Below are 21,947 nucleotides of genomic sequence, written 5' to 3'. Positions count from 1 at the left end.
CATCGTGCTTGCCAATTCTCGGTTGGAGATTGCTGGATTTGATCCTTTGTGTAAACATGGACTTGATTTGGGCCTGTTTTTGGTTTTAATTGTATGTTTGAATAAGCCCTGCTGTCTACATCACATAAAGGGACCGGCTCCCACTCTGTGACAGGATATTTTAATCAAATTCTGTAGTAGATGTCAAAAAGTACACAATGTTAGTTTTATCAAAACTCATTTGTTAATCTTTTAACCTTCCCCCTCTAAGTTCAAGTTGTCAAAGTTTTTATGCAGCTGTGTTTGTGTATTGGCTAACATGGTGGGTTTAACAGTTGTTAAAGGGTTTTGTTTCTTATCTTAAGTGTTAAATGGCACCACAAGATACAAAATAAATGACTTGGACTAAAGTTTGTCATTTACGACATATTCTTTTCTTGCACTAAACTTTCAACATTTTTTCTCTGTTTTTTTAGGGCCCCCCAGGTCCAAAGGGTGAAAAGGTGAGTAATTTATGACTTGGCTAATGTGTTCATTGGCCTATAAAACGTATTCACCCCCTTGGATGTTTTACCCTTTTACTGCTTTTATAAATCAATCATAATTTGGCTTTTTTGACAAAAAAAAACTCTTTAATGTCAGAGTGAAAACAGATTTCTACATAGTAATCTGCCTCAGGTGATTGTAGTATAAAGACACCTGTGTCTGGAAGGTCCAGTCACTGGTTAATCAGTATTCCTGGCTACCATTACACAATAAAAACAAAATAACACTCCAAGCCAACCAGAGAAAACCTTGTTTTCTGTGGAAGAAAACGTATTGTATCTGGGCTAGAGTTTGCCAAAAGGCATGTGGGAGACTCCATGGTCAAGTGGAAGAAAGTTCCTTGGACTGATGAGACCAAATTAGTGCTTCTTGGCCATCAGCTGTACATCACCGCAAACACACCATCCCCACTGTGAAGCACGGTGGTGGCAGCATCATGCTGTGGGGTTGCTTCTCAGCAGCCGACCCGGGAAGGCTTGTAAAGGTAGAGAGTCAAATGAATGCAGAAGCATATAGGAGAATCCTGGAGGACAATCTTATTTAGTCTTCAAGAGGACAGCTACAGCTTGGGCGGAGATTTATTTTCAAAGACCCGAAGCATACAACGAGAGCTACACAGCAATGGTTTAAAGACAACAAGGTGAATGTCAATCACAGACCTCAACCCAATGGAGAATTTGTACATTAAAGACTTTTTTTTGGTCAAAAACACTGAATTATACTGACCACGACGGATTTATAAAATCAATAAGAAGTTAAAACATCCAAGGCGGCGAATACGTTTCATAGGCACTGTAAATGCAACTTTGCTCAAACATATCAGACTTTGAAGACAGTGATATTTAGACTTCAGTGTTCACTGTGACATACATTTTCTCAGGGCAGGTCAACACAGTAAATCTTTCTTTATGCTCTACTCAGTACATTTGTCCATAAACAGAGTCATTTGGCATTTGCGGCTCTGATTCACATTCAAGTCGTCCTGACCTTAAGTCTCCCAGTCTGAATATTTAAATTCTCTGGTCGTTCACAAATCCACAGCACAGTGCATTAATGACTGAAAGCCAAAGCCCAAGCTGGAGCCCTTAAATGCCTCACTGAGTGTTCCTCCATAAAACAGCAGTGGAGCATGCAAAATAACCACACTGTCTGTTTATAAGTCTGCAGGACTCTGGGACAAATGTGTTCCGGGCCTTTGCTTTGAAAGGATAAAACCACAGAAATCCCTTAATTCACACTAAAGTTGATAAAGCCCCCGAATGCAGCCATAATGGACACGAATGTAGTGACATTCATACTTGTATAAGGCCACTGGGCGATATCTTTTCTGTTTTACAGGTCAGGGATGAATAGATTAACTGTTTACTCTTATTTTGTGAGCTGCTGAAATTACTGTTCTGTGAAATACAAGACATAAATGAAGTAGCGTGAGAGTGCTAACCAGAGTAGGAGTCAGACACGAAGAAACAGTTGTCATCTGCATCATGTCGCACTCTCTTGTGACTGATGACTTTAAGTAATGTGGGGTGTGGGTTGACGCAGTCACTGGCCGATGTCATGAATCAAATGAGTAATAACTTATTTGTTGCCCCTTGAAGATGGAATAAGAAGCCATTAGCGTGACTTCTAAAACCTAATTTAGATGATTAACAAGCATTCGCAGTGACAAGTGTGAATAACAGAGACATGCATGTTCATACCTCTCATGTGAACTACTTTCACTGCAGTTTAATGAAATGAAAAACAACTGTGGTCCTTTCTCCCACCCAAGATGAATGCAGCATGCATCAGTGTGGCTATTCACAAGTGTTTTCCCAATAAATCCGCCTTTTGGAATGAACAGCCAATGAAAAATTACAAAAATTCCAAGAGCTGTTTTATTTGAAATTGCTTTGGCAAGTTTGTTTGAGTGAAATTTCCCATCCGTGCTTGATAAGTTATTTGGCTCACTGTGCTTGTAAACAAGCCAACAGGAGAGCGAGCTGCATCCAGTGAGAGGCTTTAGGCAGAAAATTAATTAAATAATTCAGTATCCAGTAGAGCGCTGTGATAAAGAATCTACTCACTTCCTGGTTCTAACTTTTTGCATACTTGTCAAACTTAAATGTTGAATCATAAATTAACTGTGATTAACCTTTCCATGGTTCCCCATGGATGCCATTTTGCCCAGTCTCTTTCATTTTGTTAAATCATGAACACTGACCATAGCAGAGTCAAGTGAGGCCTTCAGGTGATTAGATTTTGCTCTGTACTCTTTTGAGACCTCCTGGATAAGTCGTCCATACGTTCATATGCTAGGCTGGCTAGTCCTGGGAAGGTTCGTCACTATTCAGAGTTTTCCCCATTTGTGAGTAATGGTTCCCACTGTGGTTTGCTGCAGTCTGTAAGCCTATTTAAGTGATTTTTCTTGATTCAACAGGTCTGGCCGTAATCAGGCCTGGTTATAGGTAGTGACATTGAACTCAGCTTTCCAACAAATATGGTTAATCACAGTTAATTCATGATTTAACAAAGGGGGGGGTTTCCACATAGGGCCAGGTAGGTTTGGATGACTTGGGTTATCTTTGTCTAATATTAAACTCTTTTTAATGGTCTGAAACATTTAAGTGTGGCAAATATCCAAAGAATTAGGAAATCAGGCACCTTATTCATTTGATTCTTCTTTACCGTGATGTGACAAACCCACAGTCTTCTTTGCCCAGGTTGACTCAAGCCCACTGATCTCTTATAGGGACTCCATCCCCAGATATCCCCCTAAAAAGGGCAGAAAGCCAAAGATCTGTGGGGCATAAAATCTGGCCTGGCAATGCACCCACACTCCCCCACCAAACCCACCAAACCTCGCACCACTGCTCCTTTTCTCTCTCTTTCTCTCATACCCATTATCATAAGTGATTTTTACCCTCAACCACAGCGAATAGTTGAGGGTTCCTGTATTATTTTCCTCTCTCGATGTGTTCTGCAGTATGCTTCAGTGATTTCGCTCTGTGTCTCGGCTTATTATTAGCACTGTACTGGTGTTTGTGTGCGTGTTCATGCTCTCGCATTTCAAGACAAATTCTTTCTCTCTCCTTCCGCAGGGGGATCAAGGCGACCAGGGACCACGGGTATGTGGTTTACTCGGACTTCTTCTTGTGATTAGCTGATGAATGTGACTTTGTGTGTGTCTCCCTCGGCAGAATTGTGGGCAAAAAGAAAGGTTTGAGATGCATGAAATTCCTGGGATAGTGTTCTTCCCATCTGGCCAAACACAACAAGCATTTCAGCACTGCTTATTTCAACATCAAGAAGGGGCAGGCAAACGTGCAAGATACCTCAGAAGTCGCAGCTTGGTGCTCTTTTATTTTAACCTTTAGTCTTCAAAATGCAAATGAGTTCAAGCCCTTTGCAGGAGATATGTGCCCAATGGCAGCTGTTATCAAAAGCCAACTAGCTCTGTCTCTATAATTACTTGTGATTCACTTCAGTCCTCGATGTGACATGCTGCATTCAAGGCTTTAATCATTTCCAGCTCCATAGTTTGACATTTCTATAAAAGCGTGCTTTCTAAATGATGATGATGTGAGTGCTTTTCCGTGCTCGACAGACTCTGAAATGAATGGCTCTATCTACCTCACAGCCAGCGCGCCCTCATTTTTCTTAAATAATGCTTAAAAAATGAGCCCTCCTTGAAAAACAGACTGACTGCTAGTTTAAAGTAGATTGCATTAAGTGGGGGAAAATGTGCACACGCATGCACACAGTTTTCACTTCCTCTGTATCTGATGTCGTCATCAAGAGCTGATAATACAGAGTCAAAGTGGCTGTAATTGGTTTTCATGAGGGCAGAGAGCACACAGAGGTTAGAGAGGAAAAAAGCAGCCATCTCCTGAGTGGATCTGATCCCCATTCTGCATTGGCGCCGATCCAGACGTTTGTAGTTTGCCAATTAACATGGTCAGCTCTCCTGCGGGCACGTCAAAGCACCACATTTCTTATGATTTGGAAGTCAATACAAATGACCTTCCATGTGAAATTGGATTAGTGGTCTCCGAGTGATCCGTCTTACATTACACATGGGCACTCCTCAAATGACGGCCAAAAACTCTGCTGAGATGAGCGGTTTCAAACTCCTGCAGGATCCACGAATACATTTCTGATGGTTAATTTTTAATGATATAAAAGTATTGGATTGTCATCTTTGCGGGACCAAGGCAAACAGCCTGAAAGGAGATCTCTTTTCTTGAGGTGAGTGGAGTAGAGATCACCATTTAGAGGGATTTTCTTTTGGTTTTGCCCATAATCCGTACCCCTTTGACCCTGGAAACAGGGTCATCCGTCTCTATCAGTGAAATGATTTACAATCTGGAAACAGCAGTTTGGCTGACAGACTCGTACCAGGGACCAGCCAGGCCCTATTTGTCTTGCAGAGCGAATAAATAAACCGTCCACTTCAAGATAGCATTTCATTTACTCCCAATTACAGCCAAATTGTCCTCTAACAGGTACATTTTAACACACAGTCATATATCGTCATGCCGTCTAGGTCAACAGAAAATTGTGTTACGGCTCCACAATGGCAGATTGAGTTTGCACATTAGATTAGCAGGTAAATGAGGTGGAACAGTGAGAAAGATTTTGTTTCTAAATTAACCCAAAGCAAGAAAAGTCTTGCCTGACCTCAGCTTATTTATTTGGCTGGATATAAATTAAATTTTACACCTGTAGTTGTCACTGTGTTCAAGGCTATTAATCCCATATGGAGGTGCATGTAAATAACAAAGCATGTCAAGAAGTGTCCTTTGCCTATCACAGTTCGACTGACTCCATCAGACTCAAACTTAGACTATTAAACCCTCACACGGTGGAAAAGAAAACTGTTACACTCTGGGTCACCGAAAAAGGCAGCACACATTAAAAGTGATAAATACTTCACAATAAAAAAAAAGATTCCAACCTTTTTTTGTAAAAATTTTTCAATAAACATCTGACTTGATCATTAATAGCAAATATTAATTAGTTTTCAGAAATTTAAATCCTCAAATGCCAGTTTAAGTGCAACACCCATGATCTTTATGATGTAAAAAAACGCAAAGAAATCATCTTTAAAAAAAAAACCATGCAAATTGGATAAACTTAAAGAGGATTATCGCAGCCTTTAATATGTTAATAATAAGCAACAAGTTTGATTATTATACATTATTATTATTAGTTTTAATGTTAAGTTTTTTTTTTTTAATTGTAACACTCAGGCTGCAAGTGGAGGCCATACATAAATGAAAATACTCAACATAAAAAACTTTATTCACTTTATTTCTTAATCAAGATCAGACCTGATCAAAAATACAAATATTGATTAATTTTAAGGAGTATAACCTTTTAAAGGTCATTTTAAGTGAAAAAGCCTGATGTTTGCAATAAAAAAAACACAAAAAATGAAATACTTCTTATATGCAAATTGGTTTAACTTAGGACAGGGGTGTTCAAACTATGGCTCAGGGGCCAAATGTGGCACGCAGTCCATTTTTGATTGTATCAAATTCTTCATACAAATTAAACATGGCCCACATTTGAACCTGAAAACTTTGCTTCACTGTACTGACCTTCATAATTTTAGCACGTGCTGATGCTACCATGTTTATTCTGTAAACAGATATATTGACAAACATTTATTTATGCTTTCTTCATAACTAAATTGGGCCAACACTGTAAATGATAAAACAAAATAATAGTTTCTTGATTTATAACTACTCCCTGATGGATTACAGTAGCAAATAGCAGTACCAGGAATATTTAGGGGCAGAGCCAGTGGTAGCCAGGGCTGAACATGGCCCCCTAAAATCTGACTGGCCTCCCCAAAATCCTGAAAATGGTTTTCCTTGTCAGCTGTTAACTAGCCATTTAGACATACTCAGTAACTTTGCACAGCTTAACCTACATTAGATTGGTTTTATTGGTTTTAAATAACCAAAAGGGAGGGCTCTTGACATTTGGCCCACCATCCTTGTATATTTCTGTATGTGGCCCTCAGTGAAAAACGTTTGGACACCCCTGACTTAGGAGGATTATCAAAGCCTTAAATTTGTTAATAATGAATAACAAGTTTGAATATTATGCTTTTTTAATTTTAGGTTTTAATAAATAGTTACACTTAGGGTGTAAGTGGAGGCCACACATAAATAGAAATATGCATATTGTACATAAAAAAATCAATTTTTTTCACTTAAATTTTTTTTTTATCAAAATCAGACCTTATTGAAAATACAAATATTGATAAATTTTTAGGAATGTAACCCTTTAAATACCATTTTTGTGCAAAAAGCTGATGATTGCAATATAACAAAAAGGACAAAAAATGAAATACTTTACATATGAAACATGCAAATTTGATTTCTTTTGGGGGGGCTATCACAGCCTTGAATATGTTAATAACAAGTCCCCAACTTTGATTTTAACGCATTATTATTATTATTTTTTTAAGATATTAATGATTATTACAATCATGCCCGTATAGAAAACCAGGTAAAAGCATGCAATTTTCCCCCATGCCAAATAAGGGAAATTAGCTGACATTTGGAGACAAACAGGAAAAGCTGCAAATAAGAAGCAATGACTCTAGATTGAAAGCCTAATACCATAAAATGCATTTTTTTTACTGTGATGGCTTGGGGATCAAAAATTGTGGTTTTAATGGGCTACAATGGGACATTTTTGGTCATGAACAGACTGAGTGTGCACAAAAAGTTTACAGAACTTATAATGGACCCGTTACAGATTCTGATATTAAAACAATCCCCCAGAATATTTGTTGACAGCATTAAAACAGTCAAAAAAAATATAAAAGGAAAAAAATTATGACCAAAAAAGCTGCAAAATGGCCTTAACGGCCTCTATGGCAGATCGTCTGTTTGCACACATAATCTGAGTGTCATCTTTGATAGAATCACTGGTTAATAAAAGTCTGCAGCCTTTGTGGCTGAAGACAGAGTGAGAAATGCCACATGGCTGGCAGAATGTCCACACACGCACTTCCTCTGCCTGTTCCCCACATGTCAGGGTCAGCCATTTGTCGGCCTCTAGGAGTCAAAGGCCACATCCAGACGCCAAAGGTTAGCCAAGCAGCAAATAATAAATTATCCGCTTTTGACAAACAATGTGTGGCCATCATTCCAGCTCCACTGGTGGGATATAATCAACAGGAGTGACTGGCTAAATGTATCACCAAAGAGGCTGTGTGGTCCTCTGACGGATGGCACCGGCTACAGGTGTCAGAGAAAGAAAAAGTTTGGGGTCTTTTAGGGGAAGAATTCCTGAGATTTCCCAAAAACCCTGCCCTTGTTTGTCCAGTACTTTGTTTCTCACATTCTGGGATTTGACCAGCTTTCAATGTTCTTCCAAAATAAAGAAACTGTAATTATGCAATTTCCAGGATTTGACTTTCTGGTCATGAACAATGAGATGTTTAACATTCTGCTGTTTGAAATCAGAAACCTTAAAATGACTTTCAGTTGAGATAAATTCGAAGCATCAGATTGATGCCAAAGCCAGGGCTTCAAATGAATGCATTATTGCTCTCTTAAACATATTAAAACCATGTGTGCACGAACTCGGTTATCCACTCCTCATATAGATATTCAGAAAATGCCACAGCATATATTTGCTCGGGATGTTTTGTGCATTTGGTGTGGTCGAGGAGATGCTGTTTCTGGCTGGCGTCCCTTAACGGCTGTTGCTGATTGTCCTCGTATCTCAGCTCTTTTTTTGTTTACTACAGTTGCAGTCGTGTTGCTGTAGGCGGAACAGAGCAATAGAGCCACTCACAAATAACCAACATCCGATTTTGGGAGGAGAAAAGCAAAACAAAGCAATCTGTGAATGGTTAGGATTCTCTGTCAACCGCAATGTCATGATCATTTTCAGAGACAGACATCAATGTAGAGGCAATGAAGAGTGGGCACTAAAACACATTTAGTTGACCTTTTCTCCTCTGTTGCTTGTATTCTGCAGAGGAAAATAAAAGTACTGCTTTTGGTCATCAAACGTATATTAAAATTAAATGGGATTCAACCCAAAAGCAGTAACATGTCTCAGCCTGCATATGTGCCACACTGTGTTTAAACGGACACAGTGCCGACTCTTTATACTGTCCATAATCCAGTCCTCGTTTCCCGTCTTTGTGTTCTACATTGTTTGAGGTCGTAAATAACTTAAGAGACATTTGCGCTTCAATCCCAACCGCACACAGCATGACTATTGTCTGCAGTGTAAGAGTATCCATTGGTGTGTTCAGGCCTGCAGGGCTGAATGAAATCTGCCTGCTTTGAAAGCCAGATTCTTAATGAGCCATGCTTTTTGAATTATCTTTGGAAAACCAGAGGGATGGCACTAAAGCCGTGTTTGGATAGGCCAGATTTTATCTTAAGCTTAAATATAGATGGAGATTGATCTCTTGCAGGATATGTTTATCCTAGTGTGCCAATCTTTGGGAAATATTTTTAACAGTTTCTTTTGCTCTGTTCGACAAACAGTGGTGCAATCTTTGCATGTTCTTCCACAAAGTTAGCATAAGAGCAAACATAAAGTTGCTCCACCTGTTTGTGGAGTTAAATCACAAGTATTATTCAGACCCCCTTCACTTTTTTCGATTTAGTTGTGTTGCAGCCTGATGCTGTTTAAATTCATTTTTTTCTCTCAGTAATCTAAAATCAGTACCCATCAGGACAAAGTGAGAACAGACTTCAGCTCAGGTGCCTCCTATTCCTCTGGATCTTTGCTGAGATGCTTCTACACCTTGACTGGAGTCAACCTGTCGTAAATTTTATTGATTGGACATGAAGGTCTTGCAGCTGACAATGCACATCAGAGCAAAAACCAAGCCATGAGGTCAAAGGAACTGCTGCAGAGCTCAGAAACAGGATTGTTGTAGATCTGTGGAAGGCTACAAAAAAGATTTCTGCTGCACTGAAGGTTCCCAAGAGCACAGTGGACTCCATAATTCTCGAACGGAAGAAGTTTTGCACAAGCAGGACTTGTCCAAGAGCTGGTAGCCCAAACTGAGCAATCAGGGTAGAAGAGTTGACCAAGAAACCAGTGGTCACTCTGACTGAGCTCCAGAGATCATGTGCATAGATAGGACTAAGTTCCAGAAGGACAACCATCACTGCAATCGTCCACCAATCTGGGTTTTATGGCAGAGCAGCCAGACAGAAGCCTCTCCTCAGTGCAAAATGCATGAAAGCCCACAAGCATCTGAAGGATTCTCAGACTGTCAGGAACAAGATTCTCTGGTCTGATGAAACCAAGGTTGAACTATTTGGCCTCAACTCTAAATATTATGTCTGAAAAAAAAAACAAGCACTGCTCATCACATTACCATCCCAACAGTGAAGCACTGTGGTGGCAGCATCATACTGCGGGGGTGGGGGTGCTGAGCAAGACAGTGTGGCATTCCCTGTATCTGAGCATATGGACGTAAGTCTGAGTCTTTCTGTCCTTGGTCCTCCTCCACTTTCTTGTGAGGCCTGGACGTTGACTGATGGCTAGAGGCGCCAACTGGACTCCTTTGTGACAACTTCTATTCAGACCATATTTGGGTATTGTCAGCAAGACCATGTGTCAAATGCTGATGTGCTCAGGAGAGTGGGGAAGCACAGCTGCCTGATCCAGGAACAGCAGCTGTGCTTTGATGGTCACCTGGCACTTCCTTGGGCCTGATCCAGCTCACTGCATACTGGGTGCCCAGGACATGGTGGGCTGGTTGAGAGGCCTGTAGAATCGGCCATCAGGAGGTTGAAGCGGTGACATGCTGAATCAGCATACGCTCCTATACCAGACCTGACTGGAAGACTGGTCAAGGTTTAGGGAAAGCTGAATGGAGCAAAGAACAGAAAACCAGTAATGAAAAGCTGTTCTGCAGTGTTCAGGACCTCAGAGTCAGGCAAAGACTCACCTTCCAACATGACAGTGACCCTTAGCATACAACCAAAAACTACACAGTAGTAGCTTAGGGGCAGTGCTGTGAATATCCCAGAGTGGCCCAGCCAGAGCCTAGACTTCCATGAGGCTGCAACATAACAAAACTGACAAAAGTCAAGAGGGTCTGAATACTTTCTGAATGAGCTGTATGTTGATATATAAATGATTCATGACTGAATATAAGTAAATAGATGGCATTCACTTGGGTTTGATATTCAAATCCATATTCAGGGGTTAATATGGCGGAGTTTTTGGATTCAGATGAAAGTTAGCATCAAACTATAAACCCTTGTCTCACTTTAACAAAATGACAGCCCGATGCTTTAGTCCTTGCTTCAGTTTTCATGAGTAAATCACATCTGTCATGACCGCTGTAGACAAGGGAATTGGAAACCATTTGATTGAATTTCCAGCAAACGTTGAAATCCCTTGATGTCCCCTAAAACTCTATGAACAATACAGCCACTCAATTTCCAAGCACTTTAGAGCTCAAAGTCTCCTCGATGATAATCATCTGAGCAAAAGTTCTGTCTACATTGGGAAGAAAACAACAGGAAATGGTTACTTAGCTTTGACATTGTAGCGTACACACAACACAGAGTGGTCCCTGTGCCATTGTACACACTCTTTCAAACTTGGACTAGTTTAAAATAAAATGTTTGGGTCTGAATTCCAGCATCTGCTCCTTAGAAGTATTTGTTTGACATTTCAATTTATGTTGACTGTTCCACCCTGAAGTCTATGAGTTTCTCAGTTTGCTTATTTTGAGAATATTTAGAAGTGCAATGCTTACCTTTCCCACCTTTAATTGTGTCTGTTCACCCAGTGTTTGAATGTCATGTATGTGTTGTGCCATTTTCTGCTGTTTGTCCCTTTAGGGATTGCCTGGTCTCCCTACGCTGGCTGCTTTGCACAGCAATCAGATCCTGACTGTCAAGGTTTGTCGGTGGTGATGCCGCCAGGCTGCTCCGTCCGACCCCTCAGCAGCACACACTGGGAGTAAATGAATCACTGTCTCAAAGCTACGATAGACCAGGCCCAGGAAAAACCCAATCCAATTAATCACAGCCAGTCAATCGTCTCTAATGCGACTGTTTCACTTGAGATTTGGGTTGCATGCTCCGTGCCAGGTTTCCCCATTGAAAGCAAAGGTGGCATTTTACTGAATGGAACAAGAATCAGCATCCTGAAACCAAGACATGGTTTGGCTGGTGTCCATTGATGCTAAAATGAATGGAAGAAACTCCTAGAGGGATTATCAATGATGAACCAAAGTGGCAAAATGTTTTTGTAAAGCTAATGCGCATGGTTCACCACGAATCCTTTAAATCATCTAAATGATCCAATCCAATCTGGCCTCAAGGGCTGTATCATTGAGCCACTTCATACCAATGGACATGAGCAGAATAAAGCAAGCATTGTAAGAAACAAGGGCATTTTAGAAGGTCAACCATGTTGGTTTTTGGTGTGTGCAGCTCCTGGGGTCTGACTTTGCAGCAGGCGTGATGAAGATGATGGCAGCACTTAAACAGCGGAGGAGAAATTCCCACTTTTCTAGGAGCTGTTAGCCCTTTTGCACCCCTGCGGTTGTAATTACAGACTCTGGCTCCAGGACTTCCGCAGTAAACCGCCTCGGTGCTGAAAAAGTGTGGATTTCTCCCCCGTCTGTAAAGGCGCTGGACCCGGGGTTCATGAACACAGGCCTTTCTAACAAAATCTTCCTCTTCCTTCCTTCTTCTTCTTCTGGGACCTTCATCCTTCTTCAACCTTCTCTCACCTCTGACCTACACACCTGCTCAGATGGTCTTCCCTAAGATCAATCATGGCTTTCTTTCCGCTGACCAGCAGCTCATAAAGCGGCGGCTCATTAAGGTAGTGGCTGTATCCTCTCTCTCTCTTCTCTCTGCCATGTCTTCACCAAATCTCTCCTGGCGTCCTGCAGTTTGCATGCAAGCCTTCAGACAGACCTGTCACAAGCACTCCTTCACTCTTTTAGTTACTGTTAAGAGCAAATATGGAAATTTTAAAAACAAGCTATTATGAAAGTCAATTTACTGTACTGGCATCCCTCAAAGCACTTTCCCGGCAACTTCCTTAGACTGTATGTAGTCCAGTACAATAATGGACCACACATCGAAGTATATTTTGCTTGATTATCGTAGCTTTTTTAAGGCAGTGCCTAATGCTGTTCAACTCATTAGGTCCATTCAGGAATGCATGCATTTTAGAGGATTACTTCTTTAGCTATAAATCATACACTTACAGCTCCATCTCCAGTGATGTATGCTACCGTAGCTTTAGCCATAAAATGCAAACCCTCCTCCATGTTTTTAATGGAGGCCGCCCATAGCCACCCAGGAGATCATACCCCTACTCTCTCTTCATTATCATGTAACTGCAGAGGCTTCAGTCTCAGTAGATCCAAAAATATCATTCAGAACTAATGCTTAAACTGTTTTTTTTTTTTTTTTTTTGCCACACAGGGAGATCAAGGGCAAGCAGGACCACCTGGGCCTCCGGGGCCTCCAGGCCCTCCTGGGCCAAGGGGGCCTCCAGGGGATACAGGGAAAGATGGACCCAGAGGTGTACCCGGTCTGCCAGTGAGTATTGAGTCTCAACTTCCATTTAAGGTCATTTGTGTACAGCTTGAGGAAGTAATGTTAGAAACTAGCTGTTTTAATTCCCAGATTACTGTAGAGGATAGCGTATGTAACCAGTATGACAGCCACTCAATTTACTTTTAAGTTAACCAGTAGAAAAACACCTACCCTGGCTTTAAGACCAAAGAAAAATTTCCTTTTAAGTCAAAATGTGCCATGAGGATTTAATGTCTTGTGCACGGATCACTTCTGTTAAATATTTGATGTGCAACAGTCTTTATACCAATATAGCAAACACATAACATACTCTATTTGAATATGTGCTGGAGGAATGACCTCCTAAGTCCATCTTCGTCTGTGTTTGTTGTTCTCAGCTCTGTGTTAACACTGACAGCTTACATGTCATTCCTGTAAACCTTTCCAAGCCTTTTTAAAAATCTTTTTCCATGGCAAAGATTGTCAGTAGCTATGTTAAATGGACAAATGATGAGGATAAAAGCCTTATAAGGATTAAAACCCCAACTGCACACATGCCAAATGAAGGATGCTGATGCAAGAGGGGTGGTTAATGCTTCTAAACTACTATTCAAATTGCGCTCCAAGAACAGTCTACACCTGTTATAGTCATATAGTTTCTGGTTGGGGTAAAACCATACTCACTGTGCCTGCTTACCCCAGACAGGTCTGACGGTAGAGTGTCTGAAGTTCCTTCTGCAGACCTGCACTGTCCTTCTTTTTATTGGTAGTTGGAAAAGTATATCGCTGCGCTTACAGCTTTATAAGGGAGATCAACAGACAAAGAACAGCTGGAATTACAAATGAAGATTCATTTTAAAAAAATATGAATAATAATACAGAAATCCAAAGATACAGACGGGAGAGAGGAGGAGAAGGAAGACTCTGACACATATCAATGAGATGATAAGTGCAGTAACAGCAGTGTTTGCTTATAAAACAGATGGAAGCAGTAGTGGAGTTAATTGTCACAGAGTCTGGCATGCAAATACAAAATTAGACTGGAAATAATAACAGAGGAATGAACACTCTGCAGAGCATCAGATCTTATTGAAGCTTCACTGAAATACATTCACTGACAGAAGCACTACTTGCCATGGTGCTTGTCATACTGTATCAACACCAGCATGCATCATGGGCTACTGCCGCTGTCAACTTTGTTGATGTGTACAAAGCATAGATCAGTCAGTCACAAGTGAGATCACATTTTTCATTTATGTTAACAGGAAGGAACGGCTTCTTCTTCTGCTGTTTCAGACAGATTAGACTGCAGATTAGGTTAGGTGGGAGAATTCAGTGCATGTCATAATAGTTCGATCAGGATTTAATGCCTTATGCATTAATCATGCAGTGCAGTGTCAATATGGCTCAAGTTCTGAGCTACAATTTCAGAGTTGTTTGGATGACAGAAATCCATTCAGGTGAGATTGTAATGGGTGTAATATAGATAAATGTATTTCAGACTATGCCTATTTATAATTCATAAAAACGTAGCAGTGAGGATGAGGAGCAGGCGCACATACATCACTGAGCACTGAACATGTGGAGCTTTGGTAACTCTGAAGGTCCATAAGCTTCATAGCTCTTAGTTTTAGCAGTGACAGCTTTCGCAAATGGAGCTAACATGGCTACGTAGATAAGCAGATATGTAGCTGCTTTGTGAGCTTAGCTTAAGTTATGTTGGCTATGTTGCTATGGTAACTTTGAAGCTCCATTAGCTTCATAGCAGTGTTATCTATAGCTAAGCTAACTTTAGCAATGTGAGCTTTAGCAAACGTAGCTAAATCTGACTTGGCTATTCGGATAGTGTAGACACGTTGCTGCTTTATGAGGTTAGCTTTAGCTTGATAAGCTTCATAGATACATTAGCTTTGAAACTAATTTAGCACAGTAGCTGCAGTACCTGTACCTAATTTATCTTTAGCAAGGTGAGCTTTAGTAAACCTACCTGAAGCTTTACCTATTTATTATCTATGTTAACCGTAATTGATTTTAAAATCAATAAAAGGGTCAAACATTCAAGGGGATAAATATGTTGTATAGGCACAATAGATGCTATGTTGCCCCTTTTTTGCTCAAATGTCCAAAGCTTTTACATAAATATACTCCAAAGGGAGTTCTCCAGTGTTTGGATTTATATTTACCCTCTTGTTTTTCAACATATGGTACCATTTTCCATGTCTGTAAGCCTGTCACTGGCATCACACTGAATTCATGTGAACTCTGCTTGTGAGAGAAAGAAGAAACAGAGAGGGCCTGTCAATTATGTTCAGCCATAAAACCTTCCGAGAGCTCCAGCTGATCTTTATTGTCTTGGCAGAGTTCACAGTGGGAGTGCAAAATTATTGAGTGTTGTTTATCTCCTCCTCTCCAGGTTTTTGATGTTTACTGTTTTCAGTTCTTCCAGTTGCAGTTTCTGTAGTTGCTGAGCTTTTTCAAGATATTAAACTTCACTTAGTGGGGGTTCTTTTATTCCTCTGATGGTTCTTTTCCCCTGCTGTGCTCCACTCAGAAGAAAACGTGGCAAAACTGTTCTCTAAATGCCACAAAGAGGCAAAAATGGAATAATGTTGGAGCATGGCTTTGGCACTGAAATCTGGACATGGATTTGGCTTTTTTCTGTCCTGAGAGCTACAGGGACATGCAGGAGCCAGGCCTTAACCAAAAGCAGAGACTGAACAAGGTGGTTGGACAGGGAGAGTGAAGGGTGCAGGTGTCAGAGTGTGATAAAGGCCTCCCTGCCAACCTGGTTCAAGCATGACAGTAATAAAGGGGAAAATGGTTTGTGTGAACCTTAGAAGAAAGTGCAGAGTTCAGTCATAATGTGAAGGAAAAACTAAAATACCTGAATTAGAGTCGACTTTTTATGACCCTTTAAAAGTCCATGCATGTTCCTAACTTTACCAGAAAGACTTGGCCCACTGCTGTTTCATTAACTGGCTGGTGTGTGTGTTCACTATAGGGGGATCCAGGACAGCCCGGAGAAACAGGACCCATGGTAAGCACCATTTTTTGTTTTTGGAATCACATTTTGATCAGAATCTGCCATAAGCAGAACAAATCATCATTGTGTATGGATACAAAATGTAGTTTATCTATTGGTTGGATTTCCAGATGTTGATTTATGGGTTTTGTTGCTTAAAAAGAACAAGGTTTCCAGTCTTCAAACCAGGCTTCGCTAACTCATGTTAAAGGTGTCTTCATATTTACACCACTTTCCACATTATTGTGCAAATGACATTTTTCTCTTGTTTTCCGAAATGTTAATGCAAATGACAGTCAGAATATTTTTCAAGTCATCAGCTGTTAGAGCATAATTCAAATGTTTTTGAACAAACTTCATAATGATAACCATTATTTAAAAAAAAAAAAAAACAACCTTAAAATGTACTGTTCCACATTATTATGCAAAACAGAGTTTTAAAAGATATTATAGGTTGTAAAGTACTGAAAATGGTCATTCATTGAACTTGCAGCAGTAGGAGGTCATATTTACTGAAATCAAAGCTATTTCAATCAAAAACATCTTAACAGGCAAAGTTACATGTTAACACAGAATACATTTGTGGCTGATTCAGAGCACAGATGGGTTTGTGCAGATAAAGACATAATGAGGAAGGTTTCTGATGGACAAATTCATCAGATTAAGAGAGCAGATGCTAAAATGCCATTACAAAGCAGCAAACAGGTATTTGAAGCTACTGGTGCATCTGGAGCATCCCACCAACCTCAAAGTGTAGTATCCTCCAGAGGCTTGCAGTCGTGTATAAATCTACTATTCAGCCACCCCTAACCAATGCTCACAAGCAGAAACGGTTGAAGTGGGCCCAGAAATACATGAAGACTCATTTTCAAACTGTCTTTTTACTGATGAGTGCCATGCAACCCTGGATGGTCCAGATGGAGAAGTAGTGGATGGTTGGTGGATGGCAACCATGTCCCAGCAAGGCTGTGATATCAGCAAGGAGGGGGTGGAGTCATGTTCTGGGCCAGATTCATGAGGAGAGAGCTAGTAGGCCCCTTTAGGGTCCCTGAAGGTGTGAGAATGACCTCGGCAAAGTATATAGAGTTTCTGACTGACCACTTTCTTCCATGGTACAAAAAGAAGAGCAGTGTCTTCTGTAGCAAAATTTTCTTCAAGCATGACAATACACCATCTCATGCTGCAAAGAATCCCTCTGTGTTATTGGCTGCTATGGGCATAAAAGGAGAGAAACTCATGGTGTGGCCCCCATCCTCCCCTGACCTCAATCCTGTTGAGAACCTTTGGAGCATCCTCAAGCTAAAGATCTATGAGGGTGGGAGGCAGTTCACATCAAAACAGCAGCTCTGGGAGGATATTCTGACATCCTGCAAAGAAATTCAAGCAGAATTTAGCTACGTTGCTATGGTAACTTTAAAGCTCCATCAGCTTCATGGCTCTGTTATCTATAGCTGAGTTAGCTTTAGCAATGTGAGCTTTGGCAAACAAAGCTAAAGCTGACTTTGCTATTGGAATAACATAGATAGGTCCCTGCTTTGTGAGTACAGCTTTAGCTTGATGAGCTACATAGATACATTAGCTGCAAAGCTCAGTCAGCTCTGTAGATCCATTATCTATAACCAAGTTAGCTCTAGCAACGTAAGATTTAGCACACTTGGCTAATGCTTGCTTAGCTATGTAGATAACATATCTACAGGGTTTACATAGCTGCTTTGCAAGCATAGCTCTAGCTCTGCTAACTATGTAGCTCCAATTAGCCCTCTACCTTGTTATCTAAAGCTCAGTTAGTTTTAGCAATGAAAGCTTTAGCAAATGTAGCTAACGTAGCTACACAGATAAGCAGATAATGTAGCTGCTTTGTGAGCTTAGCTCTAGCTTCAGCTAATGGGACTACCTAAGCTTTGCTTTTTGCGTTCGAATGTTTAAATGAAGGACAAGCTTTTGTCCTGTAAGCAGACTGTGACTCAGCCTTAGTTAATATTTTGAAATCAGGTTTTGCAGATCAGGCTTTTAACATGAAATTTTCTTATCCTAACTGTTACCTTTACACTCACACTAACTTTTATCCAATTTTATTTCAAAGGTGATGGATTTCCATTATGAAAAGTACAGTATGCCTGACTGTCATGGCTGATTTTGTTATTTTACTAAGCCTTTTATTCTCTTTATCATCATTAGGATTTAGTGCCGAGACTTTCAGCAGAAGGAATGGTCTTATTTCATTTTAAAAAAAGGCAAATATATAGGTTGACCTGTTTTTTTGTTTTGTTTTGTTTTGTTGTGTGTTTTTTTTTTTTTTTTTGCAAACCAACCAGCTTCTTACAGTACAAATGTTATTCTACAGTGTTAGGATCTTATCTACAAGCTGTTAGCAGGAAGGAATACCGCCCATTAGGATGTTTTTTTTTTTTTTTTAATTGTACATATAATTTACAAGATGCTCATAAGGAGGTTTATGAGAACTATGGTAAATATTAACGACACATTTTATGACACCCTGCAAAAACATTTGTTTTTGCTCACAAATCTCCTCATACTGTAGGTACATGCTGTTCCATTTACCAGCAACTGGATACCTTTTGTGGTGCTCAGCAAATAAAGCATTTGATTAAAGTTTTCTCATAAAAGCTACACCGGAGAGGTCAAGCCAAATTCCAGAAAGAGCCAGGATGGAAAACGTGACATGCAAAAACAATCGCTGATGTCAGTTTCCTCAAGTGCAGGGGAGAGTAAGTGAAGCTGACAGAGGAGGTGATATCAAGCACTTTCATCTCCGATTCCATGGCCTCGGACCTTTTCCATGGTGTGGAAAATGTCGGTGCACTGGAAAGAAACACAAAGAAAGTAGAAGATGGTGAGGCTTAAATGCCAAGAGAGACACACCAGCTTCTAATTTCTGATCATTTTAACATCACTGAACACACCGTCCTGTATTAAATTGGCCGCCCTCTGCTTGCTGCTTCTGCTGTTGCAGAAGTTTTCTTGGCTGTAATGATATGTTTTAGGCATAATCCCCCCCTGGGCTCAAAGATGTGTAAGCAGCAAAGTTAAGTTTCTTAATTCACAGTGTCAGGAGTATAAAGTTTGCAGTAGAGTTCCCAGTGGTCTCCGGTGTGCTCCCATAAGTCTCTACAACCACTCATGACAGCAGCTGGAGTATTTCTCCCAAAGATGAATGGTGGATCCCATTCAGAACGAGACCTTTGAATAAAAAATAAGCACTGCTACCTTTAATTCTTGAAATAAGGCATACTATTTCACAAATAGGCGCACAGCATGACACTAATGTGCATTTAACAAGGAGTAATGTCATCATTTGGAAATCAATCTACCTCATAAAGCAGTGTGAGATGTCCCTGAGGTTGTAAAAACATGTGACACGAGTGCTCCAACACAGAGATGTGATTTGAGAGCTTCCGTTTCCAGCCAACAGCAGCATATTTGCTATTTTTACAGAGAAAAACTAAGATAAGGTTGTGCATCAAAGGGGAGCATTCTTTTAATGATCACTTGGGCTTTTTAATCTGCGCAGGGAAAAAACCTGCCCTTTCAATCAATAAAAGTTGAAACGTATAACCAATTAGACTGATAGACTCCACTTTATGCTGTGTGCTGAAAGGATAATCTTTGACTGGCACTTTAAGATCCACACAAATCAACCTGAGGAAGGGATTCTGAGGTCGCCCCTTAACCAACTTTTGCTTCTTTTATGACTCTTTAGGAACTAGCGCCCACTTGACACAGCTCAGTGTTTTTTGATGTCGATGCTATTGTTAAAGAGGCAAAAGTAGATTCCAGAGTTTTCCAGCAGCCTTCCAGGACATATGGAGCTGGTTAGAGGGATTAAGCTCTTGTGGAGCAACAAGCACAAGGGGGGAGGTGGGAAGTAGAGGAAGATGAAGAAAAGGGTAATATTTTCAGGATTCAATTCAAAATCATCAGTGCCATAAGGTCTCTCTGGGCTAAATTAACTGGGTCTTCATCTCTCTGAAGGTGGCTTGCAGCCTTGCACACAGTTTTCATTTGGGACTTGGTTTTGCTTCAAAAAGACTAAATTTGGAAAAGCAGTGGTGTATTGTATTCAGTGTTCCGTCCATAAGTGAAAAAACCTCCGCCATCTGCTTTCTAGTGTTATTTTCAATTATGCAGCAGAAGTTCCATGCTTCCCTTCCTACATCACGTCCATTCAATAACTCAGCCTGCTTAACCCATAATGCACCAGGGACTTAAATTATATTTAGGGATCTTTGTTCATTTTAATTAATTATAATATGGACATAGTTACAAAATTTAAGTGTCCACCTTTTAATGGGAAGCCAAATATGATGACCAAAGATGGAAGAAAAGAGATTACATTCAGTTAAATTCAACAAAAAGTTTGCAAAAGTAGGCTTCTGTTAACAATAAAAAATCTGTAGAATAGATCTATTTATTCTTAAATTAAAATGAGTCCGAACAAAGAAAAAGCTGCTGTCAGTACCTTAGAGACACAATGCAGCACAGCGGGTGTTTTGTAGGCTTTATGATGCAAAATAGTTGCTGAAATTAAATGGTTAAAGGCAGGTGCATGCTGATCATCTCTGAGTCAACTTTTACTTTAATGCAACTCAATGAGGTTAAAAATAATAATAATGCTTCATAAAGTTTGTAATGTTAATTTTCAGGATCTTTTACACAACCAAAGAGAGAGCAAGGAGGACCCTGCTGTGAAATTTTATTTTAAGTTAGAGTAAATTTTTTGTGTTCCTATTCCTGGAAATCTGATGGATTAAATGGTGTGGTTGTAATTTCAGTTGACCAAGTTCCTCTTTGGTTGACTGCAGGCACAATACGGCATAATAGGACACTACATGATACCATACAACAGATAGAGGACTCGATATGGTAACATATGGTACAATATGACAGGACCTGATAGGACAGGATTGACAACACAATATGACATGACACCAAAGGACACAATACTATAGGACCTGATGCAATACAGTACTATATGATAGGACACAATAGGACACAATACAATACAGTACAACACAAAAGGACTCGATCCGGTACCATAGGATATAATACGGTACAATATAGTACGTTACCATAGGACATGATACAATACAATATGATACAATAAGGAATGACATGATATATGATACTATATGATACAACGAGGTATGATGCAATATGATAAGTGACAGCGTAATAAAGGTAAATGATATGCTTCAGTCAGGTATGATATGATATTATGTATGATACACGATATGATAAGGTATAATACAATACAATATGATATGATATAAGGTAAGGCTAGATAAGGTAAGATATGATACAGTAAGGTTTGAAACGATGTAGGATATATGATATGATACAATATGATAAGGTACGATACGTTATGATACATGACACTGGTTCCCAACTGGGGACCCGGGACCCCCCAGGGGGGGCACCAAAGATCTTAGGGGAGGTGCGAGGCTTTGTTTGCTGTGAGGCTCCCAAAATAAGATTTGCAAATATTGACTAAAAACATAATAAAGCAGTTATTAAGTAGTTTATACAAAGGACTTTTGATAAGGAACGCATGCATAGGCCTTTTTTAGGGTTTTATCAGTGAAACAGTTAAAATCTATGTTGATTTTTGGCAGCAGTGTGTCACTTTTTCTTCTCTCTTTGGCCTTGGGTGGGGCTCCAAGGAAACATGGGAAACACTAATATATGAAACAATGCGATATGATAACGTATGATACAATATGATATGATATAAGGTAAGATACAATACAATATGATATGCTACAATATATGATACAATAAGGTACGATAAGGCACAATATGATATGGTTGTTGACTTGGACTTTTAGTTATAGTTGAAGTCGACTAGATTA

The 21,947-nt window shown here is 40.0% G+C and overlaps 1 protein-coding gene across 8 annotated transcripts in view; it reads left to right on the top strand.

Moving 5' to 3' along the window:
- The window catches only part of LOC121504912 (collagen alpha-1(XXV) chain), a 245,038-nt gene that overhangs the window by 159,193 nt on the left and 63,898 nt on the right, over positions 1–21,947 (top strand). For 6 of the 8 annotated variants that reach the window (XM_041780019.1, XM_041780017.1, XM_041780018.1 and 3 more), the window contains exons 5-9: positions 456–482; positions 3,606–3,632; positions 12,280–12,351; positions 12,963–13,079; positions 16,057–16,092. In XM_041780019.1, the coding sequence (XP_041635953.1) occupies positions 456–482; positions 3,606–3,632; positions 12,280–12,351; positions 12,963–13,079; positions 16,057–16,092 (279 nt within the window). Of the gene's footprint in view, positions 1–455; positions 483–3,605; positions 3,633–11,357; positions 11,418–12,279; positions 12,352–12,962; positions 13,080–16,056; positions 16,093–21,947 lie in introns of all 8 variants that reach the window. The other 2 variants (XM_041780016.1, XM_041780021.1) reach the window with 2 other exon arrangements.

The sequence above is a fragment of the Cheilinus undulatus genome, linkage group 22 (genome assembly GCF_018320785.1).
Source record: "Cheilinus undulatus linkage group 22, ASM1832078v1, whole genome shotgun sequence".
NCBI lineage: Eukaryota > Metazoa > Chordata > Actinopteri > Labriformes > Labridae > Cheilinus > Cheilinus undulatus.
The sequence above is the reverse complement of the archived record's forward strand: the minus strand, read 5'-3'. Positions and strand labels throughout refer to the sequence as shown.